Source organism: Jaculus jaculus, chromosome 1 (genome assembly GCF_020740685.1).
Source record: "Jaculus jaculus isolate mJacJac1 chromosome 1, mJacJac1.mat.Y.cur, whole genome shotgun sequence".
Lineage (NCBI taxonomy): Eukaryota > Metazoa > Chordata > Mammalia > Rodentia > Dipodidae > Jaculus > Jaculus jaculus.
The window spans coordinates 22178140-22199829 of record NC_059102.1 but is presented as its reverse complement, the minus strand read 5'-3'; the positions used below and the strand labels follow the sequence as shown (position 1 = coordinate 22199829).

Below are 21690 nucleotides of genomic sequence, written 5' to 3'. Positions count from 1 at the left end.
GCTGAGCCTGCAGCTGGAGCAGCAGCGCTACATGTGAACAGTGTGGGAATGGACACACAACCAGCCAAACCCTAGGACCGCCAAAGAATGCTGCACCTTCAACACATCCCCTGCCCCTCACCTCCAGAAATACATCCCCAAGAAGTCCAGCAGAAAGTGCTATTGGGGGACGTCTTACCACCACTGAAAAGGAGCACAAAAGACTAGACCTACACAGGAGACAACGTACCCCAATATCCTTAAACATTTTCACAGCATTCTTCACAAGACAGTATGTAGCACTCTCCGCTGTAGGGAAACAAGCAACAAGGAACTGTAAGTGTCAGCCCCGTGACGATGCGAGTCCCCACAGGAGAGACCACAAAGAGCATGGCCACCAGAGCCCAGGCTAGGACAGGCTTCCTTCTGCTACTGGCTACCAGCAAAGTCTTTCTCAAACGGCCTGCTATTTCCTTAAACCTACTTTGTGCCATCTATTTGGAGAAAACCGAAAGGGAAAAAGAAGGGAAGGGAGGAGGGAGGGAGGGATTTTGTGAAAGTCAAATGAGCTTGTGTAAATTTTTTTAAAAGTACAGTGACACACAAATGATTCATATGCTGGTGGAGGCAGAAACAACAAGTCTGGAGGTCAAAAAACAAGAAACGTAAACCCACATTTCTCCACTCATGGCCACAAGCCTTGGGACAGTGTCCTCGTGCGCAATGTGATGTTACTGGATTAGACTCTCTCTGGATCCTTCTAGTTCTGAAAGTTTGTTCTGTTCCTATAGCTATGGCCACGAGACAGGAGCTTGGGCATTGCGGACCCTGCTCACTAATGGTGCTGAGTGGGAAGGCACAGGCAGAGGAATACAGAACTGCATCATGTCGTTTCTATAACATGCCAAAGCAGAGAATAGTGACAGTGAATGGAATCAGAGGTAGAGGTAAGGATGATTTTGCATTTGTCCCGATTTTTCATAATTTGCATGTTTGTATAACAAACTGAAGCCACAACTGACTTCACATACCGTATACGGCGACGTTCCTTTCCGTCCTGGCCAGGAGGTATCTGTGCAGCTTCTGCAGGTACTCGGGCTCAGGGACGGGGCCGCTGAAGTTGTGGACAAAGATAGCGGCAGAGCTGTAGGCCTCCAGCAGGGGCCCGAGGAGCCTCTGTAAGAAGGCGAGGTACTGCTGGTGCTCACTGGACTGGCTCACCTGAGAGTGCAAGAGCAGTGAGCAGTGTGAGGTCACAAAGTGGGGTGGAAGACACACAGCCGCTGCAGAGGTCTCCCTGAAGCAGCCAGTGCTGGTGAGGTGGACACTCTCACTGGCTTTACACGGAAGCAGCCTGCTGCTCACGCAGACCTGCCCAGGGTACCATGAGTGTGCTCTACATGGCAACTATTCACTTTTAAAGGATTTGAGGCTTGTGTTCATGGAATAGCCACCTACAATTCTAACAAATTCTCATCAGTCAAAGAAGCTGGTCCTTAGGCTGGGCCTGCTGGCATTTGAAGTCTGGGTTCCAAAGCCACTCACACATGCCAAGTAGCTGTCCACATCCTCAGGCGAGACCACCACACCCGCCCCGGTCCCTCCGCAGCTCCTACACCTCCTCCCTACAGGCCTCGGCTCGCAGGGCAGCGCTGTGGGGCACGCGGCTACGGTGGGGAGGGGGTCTGTCACGGGGGGCTTCTCACTGTCACTACCCAAGCACGCACGTTCGACCAGGCCCCACTGCAGTCTGGAAGCAAGACCACTGCCCACTGGTGAAACTAATAAGACCAAAATGAGAAAAGGCAAAATTCGTAAGTGTGATTTGGAAACAAAATTACTGCCTCACAGGGAGTGGGTGCGGGTGTGGGTACACAGGTGGATACCTGTGTATTTTGTGAAAGGTACTCATGGCTTTCTTGTTCCTACCTTCTCAACTCAACTTACTTTTCTACTTACCAATTCCCAAACTGAACAACTTGTGATATTAACCCACCTTAAAGAGCTTTAGTGTTTTTACACAAAAGGTGCCAGAGATGGTTAGACAGCTCTTTACATATGCATGAGTCAGTTACCAAGTCCCAGTTTATCTTGTTGCAACATAAGCCTCAACACATTGCTGTAACATAGCCCAGAATTCTTCAAAGTACCTTCAGATAGCAATCTCGCTGCTCCTCACCAAAATCGCTGTCTTCATCTTCTTCATCACTTCTCCAGTTCAAAGGTTCAGGAAGCTTCTTGTCCCACTGCTGCTCTGCAAGACCAGGACTGATATCTTCCTGGTCATCTTGCTATGCCAAGGAGATGGCTGACAGTAAGTACATTCTCCCAGTGTACACCCATCCACCCATTTGGACCCCAAAGCAGCCCTCTCCTCAAGTCCCTTCCTGAACCTTTTCTCTTGGCCATCCTTCATGCCAATCATATCTCTTTCCAAACTCAAAACCACTTGGAAAAGCTGGGCATGATGGTGCACACCTTTAATCCCAGTACTTGGGAGGCAGAGGTAGGAGGATCCCCATGAGTTCAAGGCCACCCTGAGACTACATAGTGAATTTCAGGTCAGCCCAGGCTCGAATGAGACCCTACCTTGAAAAACAAAACAAAACAAAAAAAAAAAAACACTTGAGAGATAGCAAGGGAGGAGGGGTGGGAGGTTTGGGGAAACAAGGTAGAACAATAAAGAACAAATAGGGTTGGAGAAATGGCTTATTGGTTAAGGCGCAAGCCTGAAAAGCCTAAGGACGGTGGTTCAATTCTCCAAGTCCCATGTAAGCCAGATGCACATGGTGGCACATGTGTCTGGAGTTCGTTTGCAGTGGCTAGAGGCCCTGGAGCGCCCACTCTCACTTTTTCTCTCACCACCCCCACCATCTCTAATAATAAATAAGTAAATAAAAATTTTAAAAAGAATGAACAATTAAAAATACTTCATATTTTCTAATTGATACCTAATTTCCAAGTCCCTCTGCTCTATACTAAATTTACCAATGATATGTTTAACATCTCAAAACCAACTTCTGGATGCCAGAGAATCAAGTCAGGATGTGTTTTAGACAATAACAAAATACAAAAGAATCCAAACTATCAAGCAATCCCAAGATCTCTGTTATCTTCATTTTTATTTTTATCTTCTCTCATCATAGCAAATGTAGTTATTGATGGAAAAAGTGATTTAAGTAATTGGTACAATAGAAAATAAAGAGCAAGCAACTAAACAAAGATAAATCAAAGAAGGTTCTTTTTCTTACCTCAGCCACTGTAAGAATGCCATACTGGATAAATTTCCCAACTGTTTCATGGCAAACTTGGTAAAAAGTCATGCAGGGCTGAAAAGAAAGTCATATAGACACAGATGTCACTGTTCTATACTTAGAAAATGGCTGCCAAAATCTTATAATCTACCACCTCCCTCACTTCCCTGAGCAAGTCACAGGCTGTAAGATTTCTGATGTTCACTGTCTTGACAAATGCATGGTCAAGGGCAAAGATGGAGAAAGGACCTCCTCCCCTTGAATGGCACTGCGCCAGGTCTAATAGAACCAGCAGAGGGCGCATTGGAACTCCATTATCTCCAGTAGTGGAGCAAGGCCCTTTTAGAATACACGGGCCATCTCTTTTCTAAAGCTATCAATTATGACGATTGCTCAAAAAAGTGGTGAATGAAGAAACACAGCCAGTAACTACTCAAAATGAACCAACTTTAAGGAGGCTGACCTTTCTGTACCCCTGACTATCCCAGCACCCAAGGGTAATACAAAACAGATTTTCCAATAGGCCCAGGAATCAACCAACCACAACACAAAGAGGATATACAGGAGAGGCATAAACAACATAGTCAAAAATGCATGTAACATGTAAATGTCCAAGACACATTCATACAAGCAGGAAAGAATGTCAGAATGCAAATACGAATTTTATGTGATTTCAGGTTCAAATTCTGCTTAATATACAAGTCTCCATTATTTATATCTAAAAGAACAGGGACATAATATAAATGAACATTCATACCACTAGGCCTCAGTTTCCTCATTTGTAAACTGTGAAGAGGGTTTAAGAGATGATCTGGGTTCCTTCAGCCACAGGGGCATGGCATGTGCCAAATACCGGCAGACACCCACCCCGTGCCCTCTGCATAGAACTGTGCAGTGACTTCAAGTCTGACTGAGACTTGAGCAATCTGTCCCAGTATGCCTGGGGGCCGGGATAGCGAGTCAAACACAAACCAAGACAGCCCATGACACACTGGGTTAGTGATCACTGACACTCAGGACAGCCAATAACATACAGGTTTAGCGATCACTGGACACACAGGATAGCCAGTGACATACTGACACTCACGAGTGGAACAAAAACTGCAAAAATGGGTCAAAAGTTCTCTAAGAGAAAAATAAAGGTACTTTATACTCCTTATGTAAATGGTCATAAAGACAGAGGCGCCTTCACTCACCAGCGAGATGGTACCTTCGTTGGAGAGCAGATAGCACAGGCTGGCAGCCTTCCGCACCAGCTGCTCCTGGCTGATTGGGCTGCCAGGGGCACCAGCAGAGCCTCCGGAGCCTCGTTTATTCAGAACCGCATACAGGCTGCAGGCTGCGGAAAGAAAAGCAGCAGTGGGCCACCAGGGCTAGGTCTCCAGGAGAAACTTTCAACTCTTAGGTTACCTTAAAAGACTTCAAGATGTCAAAACAATGCCCCACAGTTGCCGGAGAAATTTAAGTAAACCCCACAGAACTCCATTCCTATGACTCCACAGGGCCCCAGCTCCATCACAGACCGTCCCAAGGGCTCAGTCCCCTTTGCTGTCCTTCCTGTGTTTTCCTAACGACACAAGCTCTCCTTTTTCCTGTGCACATGTCCTCTCAACCAGATGTTTGGCTCCTGCTCAGGCAGACTCCCTACCTCACTTCCTGTGGCAAGTGATAGGTGCAGAACCAGACAGGCTAATTCAGAACCCACCTGTTGCAGTTATCAACAGTGAGGACAGCAGATGTACGTTTCACTGAGGACCAACCAAGGACTAGCATGTAAACCCTAGACCTCAGTGTGATTCTGGCCCTTGCACTTGATATTATGGAAACATCATTGGTGTGTCATACCTATGATGGCCTCCATGACAAAGACATGTAGTACCCCATTGCTGTAGAAGTTGAGTTCAAAGACTGATGGGATGGTTGTGCTGGGAGTGATAAAAAACTCATCATTCCTCCTCGTGTGCGTGATTGTGACACAGTTGCCCAGCAGCTGAATAGCATGCATGACCACATCTTCTGAGTTTCCTGAGAACCCCAGGTCAAAGTCACGAGCTAGGACCTCCTCCTTCATCACGAAGAAGTCTTCCACCAGAGTGGAGAGATGGATTCCCTACGAGAGAGGCAAAATGGTCTCCTGATGGCAGGAGGCTTAGTTCCCGCAGATGTTCTTGCCATGGCAGACCTGCACTGGGCCACAGGAACAAGCCCAGGACACCGGTGCACAGCCAGCCAGAGGCTGCTGAGAAAGACGGGCCCCAGGAACGTCACGGATCTATGCCGAGGACCCCAGCCGAGCACACAAAATCGCAAAGGGAAAGAGAAGCTGTCTGAAAGACAGAAATGCTGATTTGGGGCTGGGAAAGGTGCCTTTAATCCCAGCACTCAGGAGGTAGACATGGGAGGACTGCTGTGAGTTCGAGTCCACCCTGAGACTACATAGTGAACTCCAGGTAAGCCTGAACCAGAGCAAGACTCTACTACAGGAAAAAAAAAAGTGTCAATTGTTTTTTTAACATGGATTTCCTTCACTTTAAATATTCATCTCATAAATATTTGTTTGGTCCTCTACATAGGCCCTATTGCTGAGAATATGACTGTGTATGAGAAAGCCATGAAGCTTGTGCAAGCCTATTGTGAGAGTGCAGAGGTGAGCACAAAGATTCAAATCAAACTGCTTGGAAATAGTTCATTACCAGGACATATGCTGTGTATCATTAAGCACACATTATTCACATGAGCCATATTAACCAAAGGATGGGTTATTAACAGGCTGACTTTCTACACATAGATTTCTTCCTTCTTCTCAGGAAGAACAAATAATATATAATAGTAAAACTCCTTTGGGCAGGGTCCTGAACTTGCTCACCATTTCTCATAGTCCTGGCCAGGAATGGGTCAAAGCTATCCTCGATAAACATTTGTACAACTGTCAAAAACTTTCAGGCTAGGGTAATGGGAGAAGAATATGATCAAAATACATTATATACACATATGAACTTGTCAAAAAGAAAACTAAGCTGTTAGGAAAACAACCTCAGCTTCGCCTGAGCTGCAGGTGCTGTGGCAGACTTACCTGCCGGTGTCTGTAGAGGAGCAGGCAGGCCACGATGTGCGTGGACATGATGGCGCAGGACTTGCTTGCAGCTGGAAGGAAACACACTTGAGTTGCACTTTGTTCTCATACAGCTGAGGCCTTTGAAAAGTACCTTATTTTTATTTTTTTAATATTTTTATTTATTTATTTACAAGCACGGACAATCAAAGAGAAAGAAAAGAGAGAGAATGGGTGTGTCAGGGCCTGCAGCCACTGCAAACACACTCCAGACGCATGCACCACTTTGTGCATCTGGCTTATGTGGGTATTAGGTAGTCAAGCCTGGATCGTTAGGCTTTGTAGGCAAATGCCTTAACCTCTGAGCTATCTCTCCATCCCCCAAAGTACCTTACTTTTAAATAGAAATTTATTTTCATGTGTGTGTGCAACTTCCTCCAGAAACTTCTAGTGTCCGGCCTAGGTGGGCAGCTTTGGACATTGAATCCCTGCTAGCAAGCTTGCAAGCAAGCACCTTTATCCATTAAGCCATCTTCCTAGCCCCACTAAATGGGAGCTTTAAAACTGTAAGTCTTCCACCACATTTCCCAAAATTAAAATTTTTAATAGAAATACACCTGGCTTTATTTATCAGTCCTCTGGTACAGTGGAACCTCACTACAGGCCACATGTCATCCGGTCACAGTCACACAGGTCCATCTTCAATCCCGATGACCACAGACTTAGGAAATGAGCCACCCAGAGCTCTGGGTCTACCAGCTGTCTGCGTGTTTGTCTGTGAGGCAAATGACCCTAAGTGCAGCTCTACTTCCCTCTTTGTGGGCGCCCTTCCCATTACGATGAAAGTCTGGTAAAAAGGAACACATGGGTTTGGAGTCAAAAAAACATGGGCTCAAAACCTGACTTGTAGATTAATGAATTTCATGAACTGGGGAAATCACATAAATTCCCAAGCCTCACTCGGGTCTGTGAGAATGAGATAAAGCCTGGGAAAGACTCACAGAAAGGAACTCGATCTATCTTCATTTCTTCTTTTCAATCTTGCCTAGAGAAGGAGGTAGGAGGATATGAAAATATATTCAGGACATGCATACTTCACGACCCGGCACTTTGAGTATGTAGAAAATTGTCTTCATACAGATTCATCTGTGGCTGGGTTAATGGCTCAGTGAATAAGAACATTTGCCAGGGAAACATAGGACCTGAGGAGCAGAGGTAGGAGGATAGTCATGAGTTCAAGGCCACCCTGAGACTACATAATGAATTCCACGTCAGTCTGGACGTGACTGAGACCCTACTCAAAAAAAAAAAGGCAGCTGAGCTTGACCACACATGCCTGTAACCCCAGTCCAGACAGGGCTGAGAGGGGAGAATCACTGGGGGTGCTACTCACCCAGAATGACCAAAAACTGGCAGATCCGGTTTAGAGAAAGACTGTGTCAGGGAGACAATGTAGAAGAGTGTTGGAGGAGGACACTTGATGTTCTACTCTGGCCTCCAAGCACATGCACGAGTGTACAAAACCGCACACACACATACGCAGACACCACCACAAAAAAAAAAAATCCAAACTAAGTATCTGCTAGTTTCTGAGATGGCATTGCTTTGCTCACAATTCCAGTGTTTGAAAAGGACTCAGTACCACTTTCACAGCCATTACAAAGGCTATTCATGAGGAGTTCTCAAAGCATTAATAAATGTGTATAAACATGAACAGCATAATACAAAGCTGTGAGAACACTTGTACTGATCCTCCAGCAATGGTGCCAGCTCTTGGGGGAGGGTGAGCTTTGCTATTTACTCCATCTTTCTTTTCCAACTCTTTCACAATTATGAAGCATTTGCCTTGACATCCAGCTCTGAGGCAAAGGCGATGCACAAGCTGACATTCCTAGACAGCGTCCTCTCTGAAGACTGGGGGGTGAGCACTTATCTAGCACAGGGGACCCTCCAGCCAGCAGTCCCATGGGGAAGGCGTAGCTAGAGCAGACACAAGCTGAATGTCCCCAGAGGAGATGAGAATCTGACTGGGACGAGACGGAGATCCACCAGCACCGAGCATCGGCTTTCCAAGTGGTCTCTGCGGCAGCTCGCAGTGCTGCAGTGTGGGACGAGAGGAAGGCTTATGTCGCCCAGCTGTTAGCACACTCGGGGCCAGTCTGGTTTTGGGTGCAACTGTTCCACTGAAAAACAAGCTGTCGGAGTGCAGAACCATGGAGGGCTCCATCTGTATTCCTCAGAGCTAAACAAAAGTTAAGGAAGGGGGCTAGAGAGATGGCTCAGGAGTGGCAGGTGCTTGCTTGCAAAGCCTGAATGCCTGATGGCCCAGGTTCGATTCCCTAGCACCCACATAAAGCCAGATGTACAAAGCAGGATAAGCGTCTGGAGCTCATGTGCTGTGACAGGAGGCCCCAGCATGCCCATACTCACTCTCTTTTTGTCTGTCTGTCTCTCTCTCTCTCTCTCTCTAATAAATAAAAACATATATTTTAGAAATCTTTCTGGGCATGGTGATGCATGCCTTTCATCTCAGCACTTGAAAGGCAGAGGCAGGAGGACTACTGTGAGTGCAAGGCCACCCTGAGACTACCTAGTGAATTCCAGGTCAGCCTTGGCTAGAGTGAGACCCTACCTTGAAAAATAAAAAGCTTTAGGAGGTACAGCCCCTCAAAACCTACTACTGAGGAGACTAACCTCGGTGGAGACCCAGGCCCGCACTGCCAAGCAAGGAGGCGTCTCACTTACTGAAGAGAATGTGCTCGGCCAGGTTGGCGATCAGCCTTCTCCGGAGGAGCTCGTCGCCTGCTCGTCCTGGCTCTTCTGGCCCGTCAGCAGCGGCATCGCTGGGCCTGGAAACACTGTCAGAATCAGCCTTCTCCAGCCCCGGGCTTTGAGGTAGTTCTCGTCTCTTTTGCTTTGTCTTGAATACAAGGTCTTACTCTGTGGCCTAGCCTGTCCTGAAGCTTACAATGCCTACAGCCTGTGACCCGCCTGCCTCTGCTTCTGCTTCCCAGGCAGGACAAGGACAAGTGAGACCATACCTGGCTAACCTGTGCTTTTTACAAAGAAAAGGAGCCAGGCGTGGTGGCGCATGCCTTCAATCCCAGCACTTGGGAGGCAGGGGTAGGAGGATCGCCATGAGTTCAAGGCCACCCTTGAGAGTTTAAGCTAGAGTGAGACCCTGCCTCGAGAAATTAAAAAAAAAAAAATGACATGGGACAAATCTATTGATGTATTTGGATAGTTCAAATTACTATATATTTCTATTTAAACCACAAATAGGTCATATCAGTAGGTTTTTCCCACCACAATGCGGTAGACTACATCTAATGTATTCTCCAAGACAAAATGTGTTACTTAGTTTGACCAAATAGTCTACTGGTACTTCACTTCCAAACCCACCAGCAGAAATAACACAAGGAGCAAGAGTCAGATTTCGCATCCCATCTGAAAACTCATCATCTTCACTTATTATAGGAAGGGCTTTGTATTCAATCTCCCTCAATTACAATTTAATTTCAGTGCTAAAAAATTCAAATAGCAAAACCTACAATGCATGCTCACTTATGCACACATGTCACAACCCAAGCTGTCACCCAGAAGAATTCAGCTCGACTGTTCAAAAGCAAGAACCCCAATACGATTTACAAAACCAAAGGAATTTTACATGCAAATCACCAGAAACCTCCAAACATGCATTCTAAATCCTTTCATCTATCAACAGGGAAGTTACTTCAATGAGGAAGAGAACAGGAGACAGCACATCCCCAATCACGTCAGCGTGCTTTTCGGTGTGCTGTGAGGAGTAACAGTTATTTGCAAGTTCCAGTGAATTCCTACCTTGAAGGAAGAATAGCAGGTAACAGAGCCTGCTCCAGAGACAGTGGGGCAGACACGGGCTTCTGACTTTGGCTTTCCAAATATTCCTGAAAAAAAAAAAAAAAAGCAAAATAAAATCCCTCCAGTCAATACTCTCCTTGTCCCATTTTCATACCCAAAGACTAACTGCATTGTCATCTTCCAGGTTAAAGGAGACTGTTTGTAGAACCAGCTGGGCTACAGAACATGGAAAATGCTTTCTGCACCCTACAGTCTACAGAAGACGCATAGGACAGAACAATGTTTAAATAAAAGCACTTAAAAGTTAAAAGAGGCCAGACGTGGCAGCGCAGGCTTTTAATCCCAGCACTCGGGAGGCAGAGGTAGGAGGATCACAATCAGTTCAAGGCCACCCTGAGACTACAGAGTGAATTCTAGTTCAGCCTGGGCTAGAGTGAGACCCTACCTTGAAAAAACAAAAAAATAGGCTGGAGAGATGGCTTAGTGGTTAAGCGCTTGCCTGTGAAGCCTAAGGACCCCGGTTCGAGGCTCGGTTCCCAAGGCCCCACGTTAGCCAGATGCACAAGGGGGCGCACTTGTCTGGAGTTCGTTTGCAGTGGCTGGAAGCCCTGGCACGCCCATTCTCTCTCTCTCCCTCCATTTGTCTTTCTCTCTATGTCTGTCGCTCTCAAATAAATAAAATAAAAAATGAACAAAAAAAAATTTTTTAAAGAAAAAACAAAAAAATAAAAGTAAAACCATCAGGTATGGTGGCACACACCTTAAATCCCAGCACTCAGGAGGCGCAGTAGGAGCAACACTGTGAGTTTAAGGCCAGCCTGAGACTACATAATGTATTCCAGGTTAGCCTGGGCTAGAATGAGACCCTACCTTAAAAAAAAATAATAAAACAGAGGGGCTGAAGAGATGGCTTAGTGGTTAAAGCACTTGCTTGCAAAGTCAAAAGACCCAGGTTTGATTCCCCAGTACCCACGGTAAGCCAAATGCACAAGGTGGCAGGCACATACATCTGGAGTTTGTTTGCAGTGGCTAGAAGCCCTGGTATGCCCATTCTCTCTCTCTCTAATAAAAAAAATGTAAAAATAAAACCAAGAACAGGTGGCATAAAGAGGACATTGTGCAGAGCTGAAAGCATTTGTAACCAGGAAGCTGGCTGAGCAGGTGGGGCCTCGAAAAGTGGAGCCACGAAGCCGGACAGAAGCAGCACAGCCTCCACTCCCCACCCTTGGCTCCTCTCCCATCCTTTTCTCTCTCCTGAACAACTAGAAAGTCTAAGGAATTCAGGAGAGCCAAGACCTTGGAGAGGAAGGCCTCTGACTTTTAATGAGGCTGGAACTTTCCCTGGGGCATCTGCATTCTGGATTCTCCTCAGTCGGACCCGCCATCATCCTGTAAATTTTATACAGCCTTTAGGGCAAGTATTTGGATAAATTTACCCTAAATGTAATCTGAAATACAATAAAATACCAACATGTATAACAACCATATGCAAGCTTTAGGGCAAGTATTTGGGTAAATTTACCCTAAATGTAATCTGAAATACAATAAAATACCAACATGTATAACAACCATATGCAAGTATTTCACTAATTAAGAAACAAGATAGTACTAAATGCTGAGTCTTGTCTCTCTCAAAGACAGTAGTTCACTGTCCTTGGGCACATGGGATAGGAAAACCCAGAGAAGGCTGCTTCTATCATAGTCCTTGTGCCTTGCAGAGAGGAGAAGGAGGATCCAACCTCACAGGTGGGGCTAGAGTCAGGAGGAACACCCAAGAAACGCTCACCTTTAAGGAAAAGGGTTGTGCGAAATCCACTCGAACATAGCCATAATTTTTGCGCAGCATTCTAATGACACCTCTCGCCACACTCCAAAGACTCTCGTTCTTCTTGGGTTTGCCCTGTATTCATAACAGTGAAAATAACATGTGGTAATAAAGCTAATATACACATGTGCTATGTTTAAAAAACAATCATGATTTTGTTTTGATTTGTTTTGTTTGCACATAGACTCTTAACATGCTGCCAAGTTTGGCCTTGAAATTACTATGTAGTTGAGACTGGCTTTGAACTTGTAAATCCTCCTGCCTCAGCTCCCTGAGTGGTAGGATTATAGGCATGAGACATCATGCCTGGCTAGAATAATTTTTTAAAGAAACTTGAATTAAATCTTTAAAAAGACAGTGATGAATAAACAAAATGAGTTATTTATCAACTGAGACCTGTCAGGAAGGTGTGACCATATAGCCTTCTCAGAGGAAACTAAGTCAATGGAAAACATTTAACACTAGCTCATTTTCTATGAGTTCACATAATATATAAAAATACAAAAGCCAGGCGTGGTGGCGCACGCCTTTAATCCCAGCACTCGGGAGGCAGAGGTAGGAGGATCGCCATGAGTTCGAGGCCACCCTGAGACTACAGAGTTAATTCCAGGTCAGCCTGGACCAGAGTGAGACCCTACCTTGAAAAACCAAAAAAAAAAAAAAAAAAATACAAAGGGACAGACTGACACAGTACCCTGAAAATCATTCTGCAAGCTTTCAGATAAAAACAAGAGGCAAGGCCCTGGAAAGATGGCTTAGCGGTGAAGACACTTGCCTACAAAGACCAAAAATCCAGGTTCAATTCCCCAGAACCCATGTAAGCCAGATGCACAAGGTGGCACATGCATCGGAGTTCATTTGCAATGGCTAAAGGCCCTGGCACACCTATTCTCTATTCGCCTCTTCCTCTCTCTCACAAATAAATAAATAAGAGGTCAGAGTTGGAGAGATGGTTTAGCAGTTAAGGCACTTGCCTGCAATGCCGAAGGACCCAGGTTCAATTCCCTAGGACCCATGTATGTAAGCACAAGGTAACACATGTGTCTGGATTTCGTTTGCAGAGGCTAGAGGACCTAGTGCACCCATCTCTCTCTCTCTCTCTCTCTCTCTCTCTGTGTGTGTGTGTCTCTCTCTCTCTCTCGGCCTTTTTCTATCTCTCTCTCAAATAAATAAGTAAAATATAAAAAATACAAAAAAAAAAAACCAAGAGATCAAAGAGGTCACTTATCTGAGGTCTGCGGGTCACTATAGTTTAAATGCATAACTTTAGGCAACTAAATGCCAGTCAGCATCTTGGGGCCTTCAGCTGGTCACCCATCTGCAAAACACTGCTAAGTATTTATTCTACACAAGACACAATGACACCAACACCACCACAAGCTGGAGATACCAGCCAGCTACAACCCAGGCTCAGGTGTTAGTTCCTAAAGCCCTAACTGTCAAGTGTCCTCTCCCACATATTGGAGGGAATACATCTGAAACAGACTTTGCCCAAGATTTCCACACTACATTAGAATGAATCTAAATTCCTCTGGCATTCTTACACTACTGGTAAAAGTGGTCACTCAGTAAAGGCACTTTCTACGAACACTAAGTATACATAGGCTTTGTGGTCTATCAATTCTGCTCCTTAGGTACATATTCACTGAAATAAATCCATATGGTGTCAAGAGAGATGTGTAATATACCTGTCTCCCTTTAAACAACAGAACAGATAATCATTCAGTCATACACAGAAGCAGCACACAGCCATGACAAGGTATGAACTACATGCAGCAACCCTCACAACCAGTGGCTTGAGCGCAGGAAGTAAGACCCCAGAGGAGCACGTGCCGTTTCACTGCACTTCACACGAACCTCAGAGATAGGCAAAGCCAAGCTGTTGTGTGAGAAGTCAGACAAGTGGCAGTCCCTGATGGGCTAGAGACGGACAGCAGGAGCACGAAAGGGACCTCTGTGATCCTGAGAGCAATGTTCTGTCATTAGGGCTGGTTCCATGAGCTCATTTTATGATAACTGAATCTATGTACTTATGATTTGTGTCTACCTTTTGGTCAGTACTGTACTTCAATGAAAAGTTTACGGGTAGGCTAGGGAGATAAACTGCTTGCTGCACAACTCTTGAGTTAAAATCCCTAGTCCCCATGGAAAAGCAGGAAGCTGTGGCAGGCTTCTGGAATGCCAGTGGGCCTGTGGAGAGAAGGGAGGCAGATACAGGACAATTCCCTAGAAGCTCGCAGAGCCAGAAACAATGAGAGACCTGCGCCAAACAAGGTGGACAGCAAGAGCCAATTGAAAGGAGTCCTCTGACTTTACACTGTTCTGCACTTACATGTGTGAACACACATACACACACACTTCACATGCATAATAAATATTATTTTAAGTTTACTGAAAAAGGCTGGGTGTGGTAGCTCATTATAATCCAGCACTCAGGAGGCTGAGGCAGGAGGATCAATGTAAGTGCAAGGCCAGACTGGGCTACAGAACAAGATTTAGGTCAGCCTGAATTAGAGGAAAACCTTACCTCAAAATAAACAAATAAAAGTTGTTTACTGAAAAAGTTACTGCCAATTCTCAAATTAGTTTGCAGTCCTCGAGGCAGCACTGAAACCTTCGTGTGATCTGGGGACAGCAAATCACAGATAACTGCCCACAGTGGGGGCGATGATTCAGTGACAAGTGACTTTTCCCTTCCAGTCCCATGACAGAGGCCAGCACCGACTTGGGGAACCATGCACTTCCTCAAGCACAGGAATCCTGAGCACTCCTTCCCAAGGCACACCGGAGATGAAGGTTACTAGCCTTACCCACCCAACCAGGTCCACAAAGGCAGCACCAAAAACATACCCTTAGCAAACTGCCATTCCTATCTAAAGGCCAACAGTTCAATGTGAAAGCAAGGCTTGGGAGGCATAGATTACCTCGGCACAGATAGTCCCCTTACCAGCTGTTCACCATTGTAGTGACCTTCAATGATCCGATCGTAGGAGATTCCCACAGGTATTACCAAGATGTCAGGGATGGTGTTGGTGGACAAGGTGTCTACCACCACGGACAGAAGTCCAGCCCGAGCACAGGAAGTTTTTCCACTCCTGGAGCGTGTGCCTTCCAGAAAAATCTCCAAGAATTGCTGTTGCCGGAGGAGCTCAACTACATGCTAAGATGGGAGGAGAGAGTCACACATGAGTTCAAGGCCATGTGAACAAAATGGACTCAAAACAAACCTCAAGACACTGTACAGAGAAGGTTACAACTTTACCATGGACAAATACTTCACCCACACCAACGAGAGCAAAGCACCTTGGCAGCACTGCTGTGAGTACAAAGTAACAATCACTTGTACCTGAGCAACAGTGACGCCAGTTTATAGGTGTTAAAGACTCGGCTTAACCAGAGCTCTCCTGAGACAGCTGACATCATGGCGTAAAGTGCAAGGAGATACGCACCCCATGGAGCAAGGCTCTGTAGAGAATGTCTTTTCGTCCATCTGGTGTTTCATCAAGCCGTCGTCGTATGAAAAAGCCCCCAAGCTTACGGATCAAGGTACTATAAATTCAAGAATGCATGGAAAAAGTGTAAAAGTAATACTCAAAGGCCACAGTACTTCAAAACACTTGCATTTTGGGTGTAAACCACATACTTTATCGGCATGCTGGCAGTGATGACGCAGACACTCACTCTCCATGTGTACTGATGCTTTCCTGACATGTCCCGTCTGTTTCTGTTCCTCCTCAGCTCCCTTCCCACATGATGAAGACCCACTACCCCGTCCTGAGCCAGCACGGGGTCTGCCTGCTACAGGGGCCCACGAAGGTGAGCGTGTGGATCTACTAAGAGAGCACTTCTAAATTTTAAAGCCCTGTCCAGACACTGGCTCTTAGACATATGAAATTTGCTCAAGGAATATTTACAAACATTTTACAAAGTGAACAAAGGGTCCTTGGAAAAACTGTCTCAAATACTCATTGCTTAAAGAGGGTCCCATTGAGACAAGTATAATTTTATCAAACTAAAACCAAGCATAATTATCTTTACAAAACACAAAACAAAATCTTTCTTCATTTTCCTTCCTGGAATAAAACAGTTCTGTTCCCAACCCCAAGTCTCTACAACACGGACAAGTTTTCTTATGAAGCGGAAAGCTTCTAAATCAGCTTTGCCAAACCGACTGTCTCCTGCTATCCTTTCAGAAGGAATCATGCTTCTGACTTCATATGTTATTTACTTATTTGCAAGCAGAGGGATACAGACAGAGAGAATAGGCATGTCAGAGTCTCTTGCCACTGTAAATGCACTCCAGATGCATGTGTTATTTTGTACATTTGGCTTTACATGGGTAATGGAGAATCGAACCCAGGCTTTGCAGGCAAATGCCTTAATTGTTGAGCCATCTCTCCAGCCCCCAAGAGGAATCATTCTTTTCAAATAGAAATAATATTTTAAGTGGAGATAGTATCCTATACATTACTGTATTTTTTTATAATCTTTGTAGTCCACATTAGGAGGTCACTATAAAACATTCCCAAAGCTTAGTATTCCTCTTTGAAATTACAACTCGGCAAGATAAATTCACAGTGAATGAGACTTATCTCATTCATAAAAATAATGTATCCTGGAAAGTAGTGCTCACTGTACAAAAGAGTAGCAAAAGAAAGTTCAAATAAACAGGGCATGATCATCTACTATCCCCTGTGTCTGAAGGAAAGATGAGCTAAGCAAAGATTAGCTCAACATTCATGAAAAATTGTCAATCTGTATTAGGTACGGCCAAGAAGCAGAAATGGAGGGAATGACTCTGAGTTATCCTTATCACAGGAAAGCCCAGTGGAACAGTCCTTCCCGACAGCCCCTGTGGAGCAGCCCTCCTCCTGAGACCACGCCTACCTTCCCGATGGGCCTAATTCAGCTGCCCAAGTTCCTTGGTTCTGGGAAAGGTGTCTTAGAGTACAACACAGGCATTCTAGTCCCTAGCAAAGTATGTCTGCCCAGTAGGTTCCTATCACACCATATTATAGGTAGGTGTTTAGAAGCTACTCAATGGCAAGAACTTAGGAGTGTTGTTCACTCTCGCCTAGAGCACAGCTGGATAAATATCACGGGCTAGCTGAATGGATTGCTTCTCTTCTGTTGATCACAGGAGTCCAGCGAGCTGCCACCCTCTAAGGGCCTGCAGAACACTGAGCCCCAACCGAAAAGATCAGGTAGGAGCTCCCTGCATGAGAAGCCTGAGGCCCAGACTTCACACCTACAGTGACGAACACCACTGTGTGGGGCTCTTCCAGCCAGCCTCCAGCCCTTTCTTTCTAGTTTCTCTCCATTCATCCTCCTCTTACTCGGTCCCTACTCAGAGCTGACCTCAGTGCTGCTTGGTGCTCTGAAGTTGGAAAGTTCAGTTTCTCAAAACAGCTAAACTGAAACCTTACCACCCCCCACTTAGTGACTAGATCCAGTAGATGGTGGTAGCTACTCACTTTTCTAGGGGCAAAACATCTGGAACCTCCCCGTACCTTCTGTGGAGCCCTAGGTGTGGACTCGCATGGAAGCTTTTTCAGGTAGGCCTTGCCACACGTGCTGCTGCAGCTGCACTTCGTAACAGAATCAGAACCAACTCCTAAGCCAGGCTGCTGATCTCAACATGTCAGTTCTCAAGGTCAAGGCCGACTCCACCCAACCCTCCTCCCCCCCCCCCCCCCCCCCCCCCCCCCGGCTCAGAGCTCTTTTTACTTCCGCCACTACCTCTGTTCGTCCTTGCACATCCTATACTCTAACTTTACCTAACTGCCAATCACTTCCCAAGCACACCACGCCCTTCAATCTTTCCACCTTTGCACAGTTTCCTCTGGACAGAAAGCACTGCATCACCCTTAAAAACCTCAAAAACTCTCAGGTTATGCTCCAGCTGTACTAAATGGTGGGGTCAGTGTGACAGGTACAGCCAGGCTTATTCACCTTTATAAACCCTGCCGCCCCTCACCTTCCTACCACCTGGCCTCTTATCCACTTGATCAATACTGCCAACCCAGTTTTACACAGTTCACCAAGTCCTACATATCAAATATATAAATAATAGTGATAATCAATGCACTTTTGGTACTGTCCAAACACTACACAATGAACAGGCATTTTTTTTTTTATAAGAGGCTAATATCATCTCTCTTTACAACAACACATACACAAAAGAAAAACAAAAAGAAACCCAAAATGTAAAGCACACCATTGCACCTTAGAGGTCACCAGAAGCTGACCTCACCTGAAGATGGGGATGTTGAGATTATTGCCTGAGGCGATGTACGGAGCCTTGATGTTGTGGCAGAAGAGGATGAACGTGAGCAGCAGGTAGTCGATGTGGGATCTGTGGACTGGCAGAAAGAGAAGCGGCAGATTCGTCTAGTGGAGAGAAGAGCCACGTTGAGCGTGCCAGTGCAGCACTCAGACTCGCTTTGCATGCACGCGGATTAAGTCCTTCAACACTGGCTAACTGCTGACTCACGCCCTGGGAACATTTTCCGCTAATAATACCGCTGCCGTTTAATACCTATGTGTCTAAACATGAGAGCACCTATCATGACAGCAATGAGCTGAGGGTAAAAGAGGAGCCACCAAGAGCTCACGTTGACCCACACCTCTTCTGAGAGGCAGCCCTCACTATGACAAAAGAGCACTGGCTGGGCGTGGTGACGCACACCTTTAATCCCAGTTCTTAAGAGGCTGAGGTAGGAGGATCACTGTGAGTTCGAGGCCACCCTGAGACTACACAGTGAATTCCAGGTCAGCCTGGGCTAGAGTGACAAAAAACAAAAAGAAAAGAAAAAAGAGCATTGGTTTTTGAATTCAAACTTGATTAGGACTATAGAGATAATCACTAATGACCCATATGTAGAACACTTTCTTTTAAAAAAAAATTATTTATTTGAGAGAGAGAACAGGCATGCCAGGGCCTCTAGCCACTGCGAACAAGTTCCAGACACATGTCACTCTGTGCATCTGGTTTTACGTGGGCCCTTGGGAACTGAACCTGGATCCTTTGGCTTTGCAGGCAAGTGCCTCAACTGCTAAGCCACCCCTCCAGCTCTAGGACAATTTCTTTAATATACCAGAGCTTCTGGTTCCTTCTGTGTACAAGAGAGATAATGCAAGGGCCATGCAGGGCTATTGCAAGGTAACTTACAAAAGGGATCCTCCACTGTTGATATTCCCTCAAACCCCACTCCTCCTCCCAAACACAGGCTGCAGTGGTTATCCCAGAAGGTGGGGGGGGGGCTCAAAATGGACTGAAGGGCAAAATAGTCTGCAAGACAGCATTTTCAAAAGAACTCTAAAAAGCACTGCACAAACACAGGATTCACAGAAATTCCTACCTCAGTTGCAGCTTTAACCATCTCCATTTGACCCTTGTGAATCTGAATGTTCCAGAAGAAGCTATTGAATAGTTTCAGTAGCACCCACCCTGTCAGTCTGAAGAAATAAAAGGAGACATGCTAGTCTACATGCAGATAGCTTTACATATGAGTAAACAAGTCTGTATATAGTATACTATGTCTACTTCAGCTTCCAAGCCTACACCTCAGAGCACCTGTGAATGACCTCAAGTGTGTGTGTGTGTGTGTGTGTGTGTGTGTGTGTGTGTACGCACACTTAGACATCTGAATTGTGGAATGAGTGAGTTAACTTGAAACAGATACTATTCACAGAAGTACCCACTTATTACAGACTAAGATCACGTTGCACTCTAATAATATTTAGAATTTCAAAGGAAAATGGCCAAACTAATATTTAGTGAGCAGAATAACCCTTGTAATGCACACAAACCACTCCCCTGAAGACATGGACATAAGAGGCCTGACTCAGCCTATTCAGTGGAGCAGTTGTCAGCAGAAATAGAATTCGCAGAGTTCAAGGCAGCCTGAAGCCATGACTGTGCCACTTCACAGGGCAGTCACACATACAGAAGGGCTGGACTTAACACTGAAACGCAGCACTACTTTTTGCTCAAATAAGCTTGAGCTAGAAAAGAAAAATTCAATGATTTCATCTTATTAGCTCAAAACAGGGTAGCTCTGACCACAAGCTGCCCTTGACTGATACCTGATCATGCCAGGTGAGACGGTGGCAACCATTTCTTGAAGGATCTTTTTGGCCTTCTTCTTCACCTTCTGAATGGCCTTGGCTTGCTGCTGGGCGGAGCCATCAGGGTTCAGTTCCGTAGCCACTTCCGCAATTGCCTCCTGCACTCTGATTGGAAAACAGAAAGGTGACGATGTAAGTGGTTCACAGTTACAGTCCATAGTCAATATTCTCTTTCCTTTTTTTTCTTTCTCTTTTTCCGCCCACTTGGTTTTTTGAGGTAGAGTCTCATCTAGGCCCGGCTGACCTGGAATTCACTATGTCATCTCAGGCTGGCCTCAAACTCACAGTGATCCTCCCACTTCAGTCTCTCTAGTGCTAGGATTAAAGGTGTGCACCACCATACCCAGCACAGTCAGTATTTTCTAAGCTATAGCTGTAAATGAGCAAAATGGGAAAACTGAATAAAACACACATTCCCTTTAATATGTGGTAACATGAGAAAATGACCTAAAGACAGAAAAGCTCTCTGTGGTTAGCTATTGAAATGGAAGGATATCATATTCCTAAACCAATGAATCACCGAAATCTGAGAAGCAGACTAAAGAATTAATCAAATTTGCTAGGTGATAGCTATGGAATCCAAATGGTCCAGTTATGCTTTGAGAGATACAAGTAGCACTCTAGCAAAAAAAATAAAATAAAATAAAAAATACCTCGGTAGGTATATAATTCAAAAACCCACTGCAAAGTAATATACTTTTTTCTTCTGAAATCCTAATTTACTTCCTATCTATCTGTGTATTATTTATTATTTCTTTATGCTGTCACCACTAGAACTAAATATCAAACTCTGGGAAGCATTAAAGAGGAACAAATTGCACAGCACATAGCAATACAAAGTTTAAAAGGAAAAGTTTAATCCAGCTTGATATATTTTTTACTTGGACTAGGAGAGAAAAAATATGAAGTAGACCTTTTTTAAAAAAATTATTTACTTATTATTTATTTGTAAAGGAGAGATAGTGAGAGAGAGAAATCACACACATAGAGAGAGAAAGAGCACACCAGAACCTCTAGCCACAGCAAAAGAACACCAGATGAATGTGCCACCTTGTGCATCTGTCCTTATGTGGGTCCTGAGGAACTGAACCTGGGTCCTTAGGCTGCACAGGCATGCACCCTAACCACCGAGTTAGACCTTCTTAAACCACTTCTACCATCCTACTTACTAGGCAAAACATGTAGATAAAACAAAATATACTTGAAGATTTTAACTAATAAAAGAAAAAAAATAGAAAATATAATAATTCACAAGAGTCAATTACTTGTTTTCTCCTAGCAATTACTTGTTTTCTCCTAGCAATGCTTAGACTAGGGAAGTAAAACTCTGTCTGGGCCTATAATTCATTAATATTAAACCACCAATTCCAAGGACATGGATGTGCCTAGTGGAAGCAATTGGGATGTTTCTATACGTATTTCATATGATCATCACACCTCCATGACTCACTAGTCACTAGTTGATTTAACAAGTGACTTCTCAAGTACCTATGTGTGCCATCACTACTGGGGCTGTGGCCACAACCCTGAAGGGACGACAAACAAATGTTATGAGAGGGAGGTAGCAATCCCCCCACCTGCTGCTCTCCAAGTCCAGTTCCATACCTCAA

General features: G+C 45.1%; 1 protein-coding gene across 3 annotated transcripts in view; it reads right to left on the bottom strand.

Annotated features, from left to right (window-relative positions):
• Gpam (glycerol-3-phosphate acyltransferase, mitochondrial) overlaps positions 1-21690 on the bottom strand; it is a 38597-nt gene that overhangs the window by 3932 nt on the left and 12975 nt on the right. For all 3 annotated transcript variants that reach the window (XM_045157725.1, XM_045157728.1, XM_045157736.1), the window contains exons 7-21: positions 20039-20185; positions 19312-19408; positions 18204-18340; positions 15400-15499; positions 14898-15110; positions 11912-12025; positions 10126-10211; positions 9031-9134; positions 6307-6377; positions 5079-5343; positions 4430-4572; positions 3231-3308; positions 2130-2270; positions 1011-1200; positions 230-288 (exon numbers count right to left, since the gene is read on the bottom strand). In XM_045157725.1, coding sequence (XP_045013660.1) covers positions 230-288; positions 1011-1200; positions 2130-2270; positions 3231-3308; positions 4430-4572; positions 5079-5343; positions 6307-6377; positions 9031-9134; positions 10126-10211; positions 11912-12025; positions 14898-15110; positions 15400-15499; positions 18204-18340; positions 19312-19408; positions 20039-20185 — 1945 coding nt within the window. The remainder of the gene's footprint in view (positions 1-229; positions 289-1010; positions 1201-2129; positions 2271-3230; positions 3309-4429; positions 4573-5078; positions 5344-6306; positions 6378-9030; positions 9135-10125; positions 10212-11911; positions 12026-14897; positions 15111-15399; positions 15500-18203; positions 18341-19311; positions 19409-20038; positions 20186-21690) is intronic.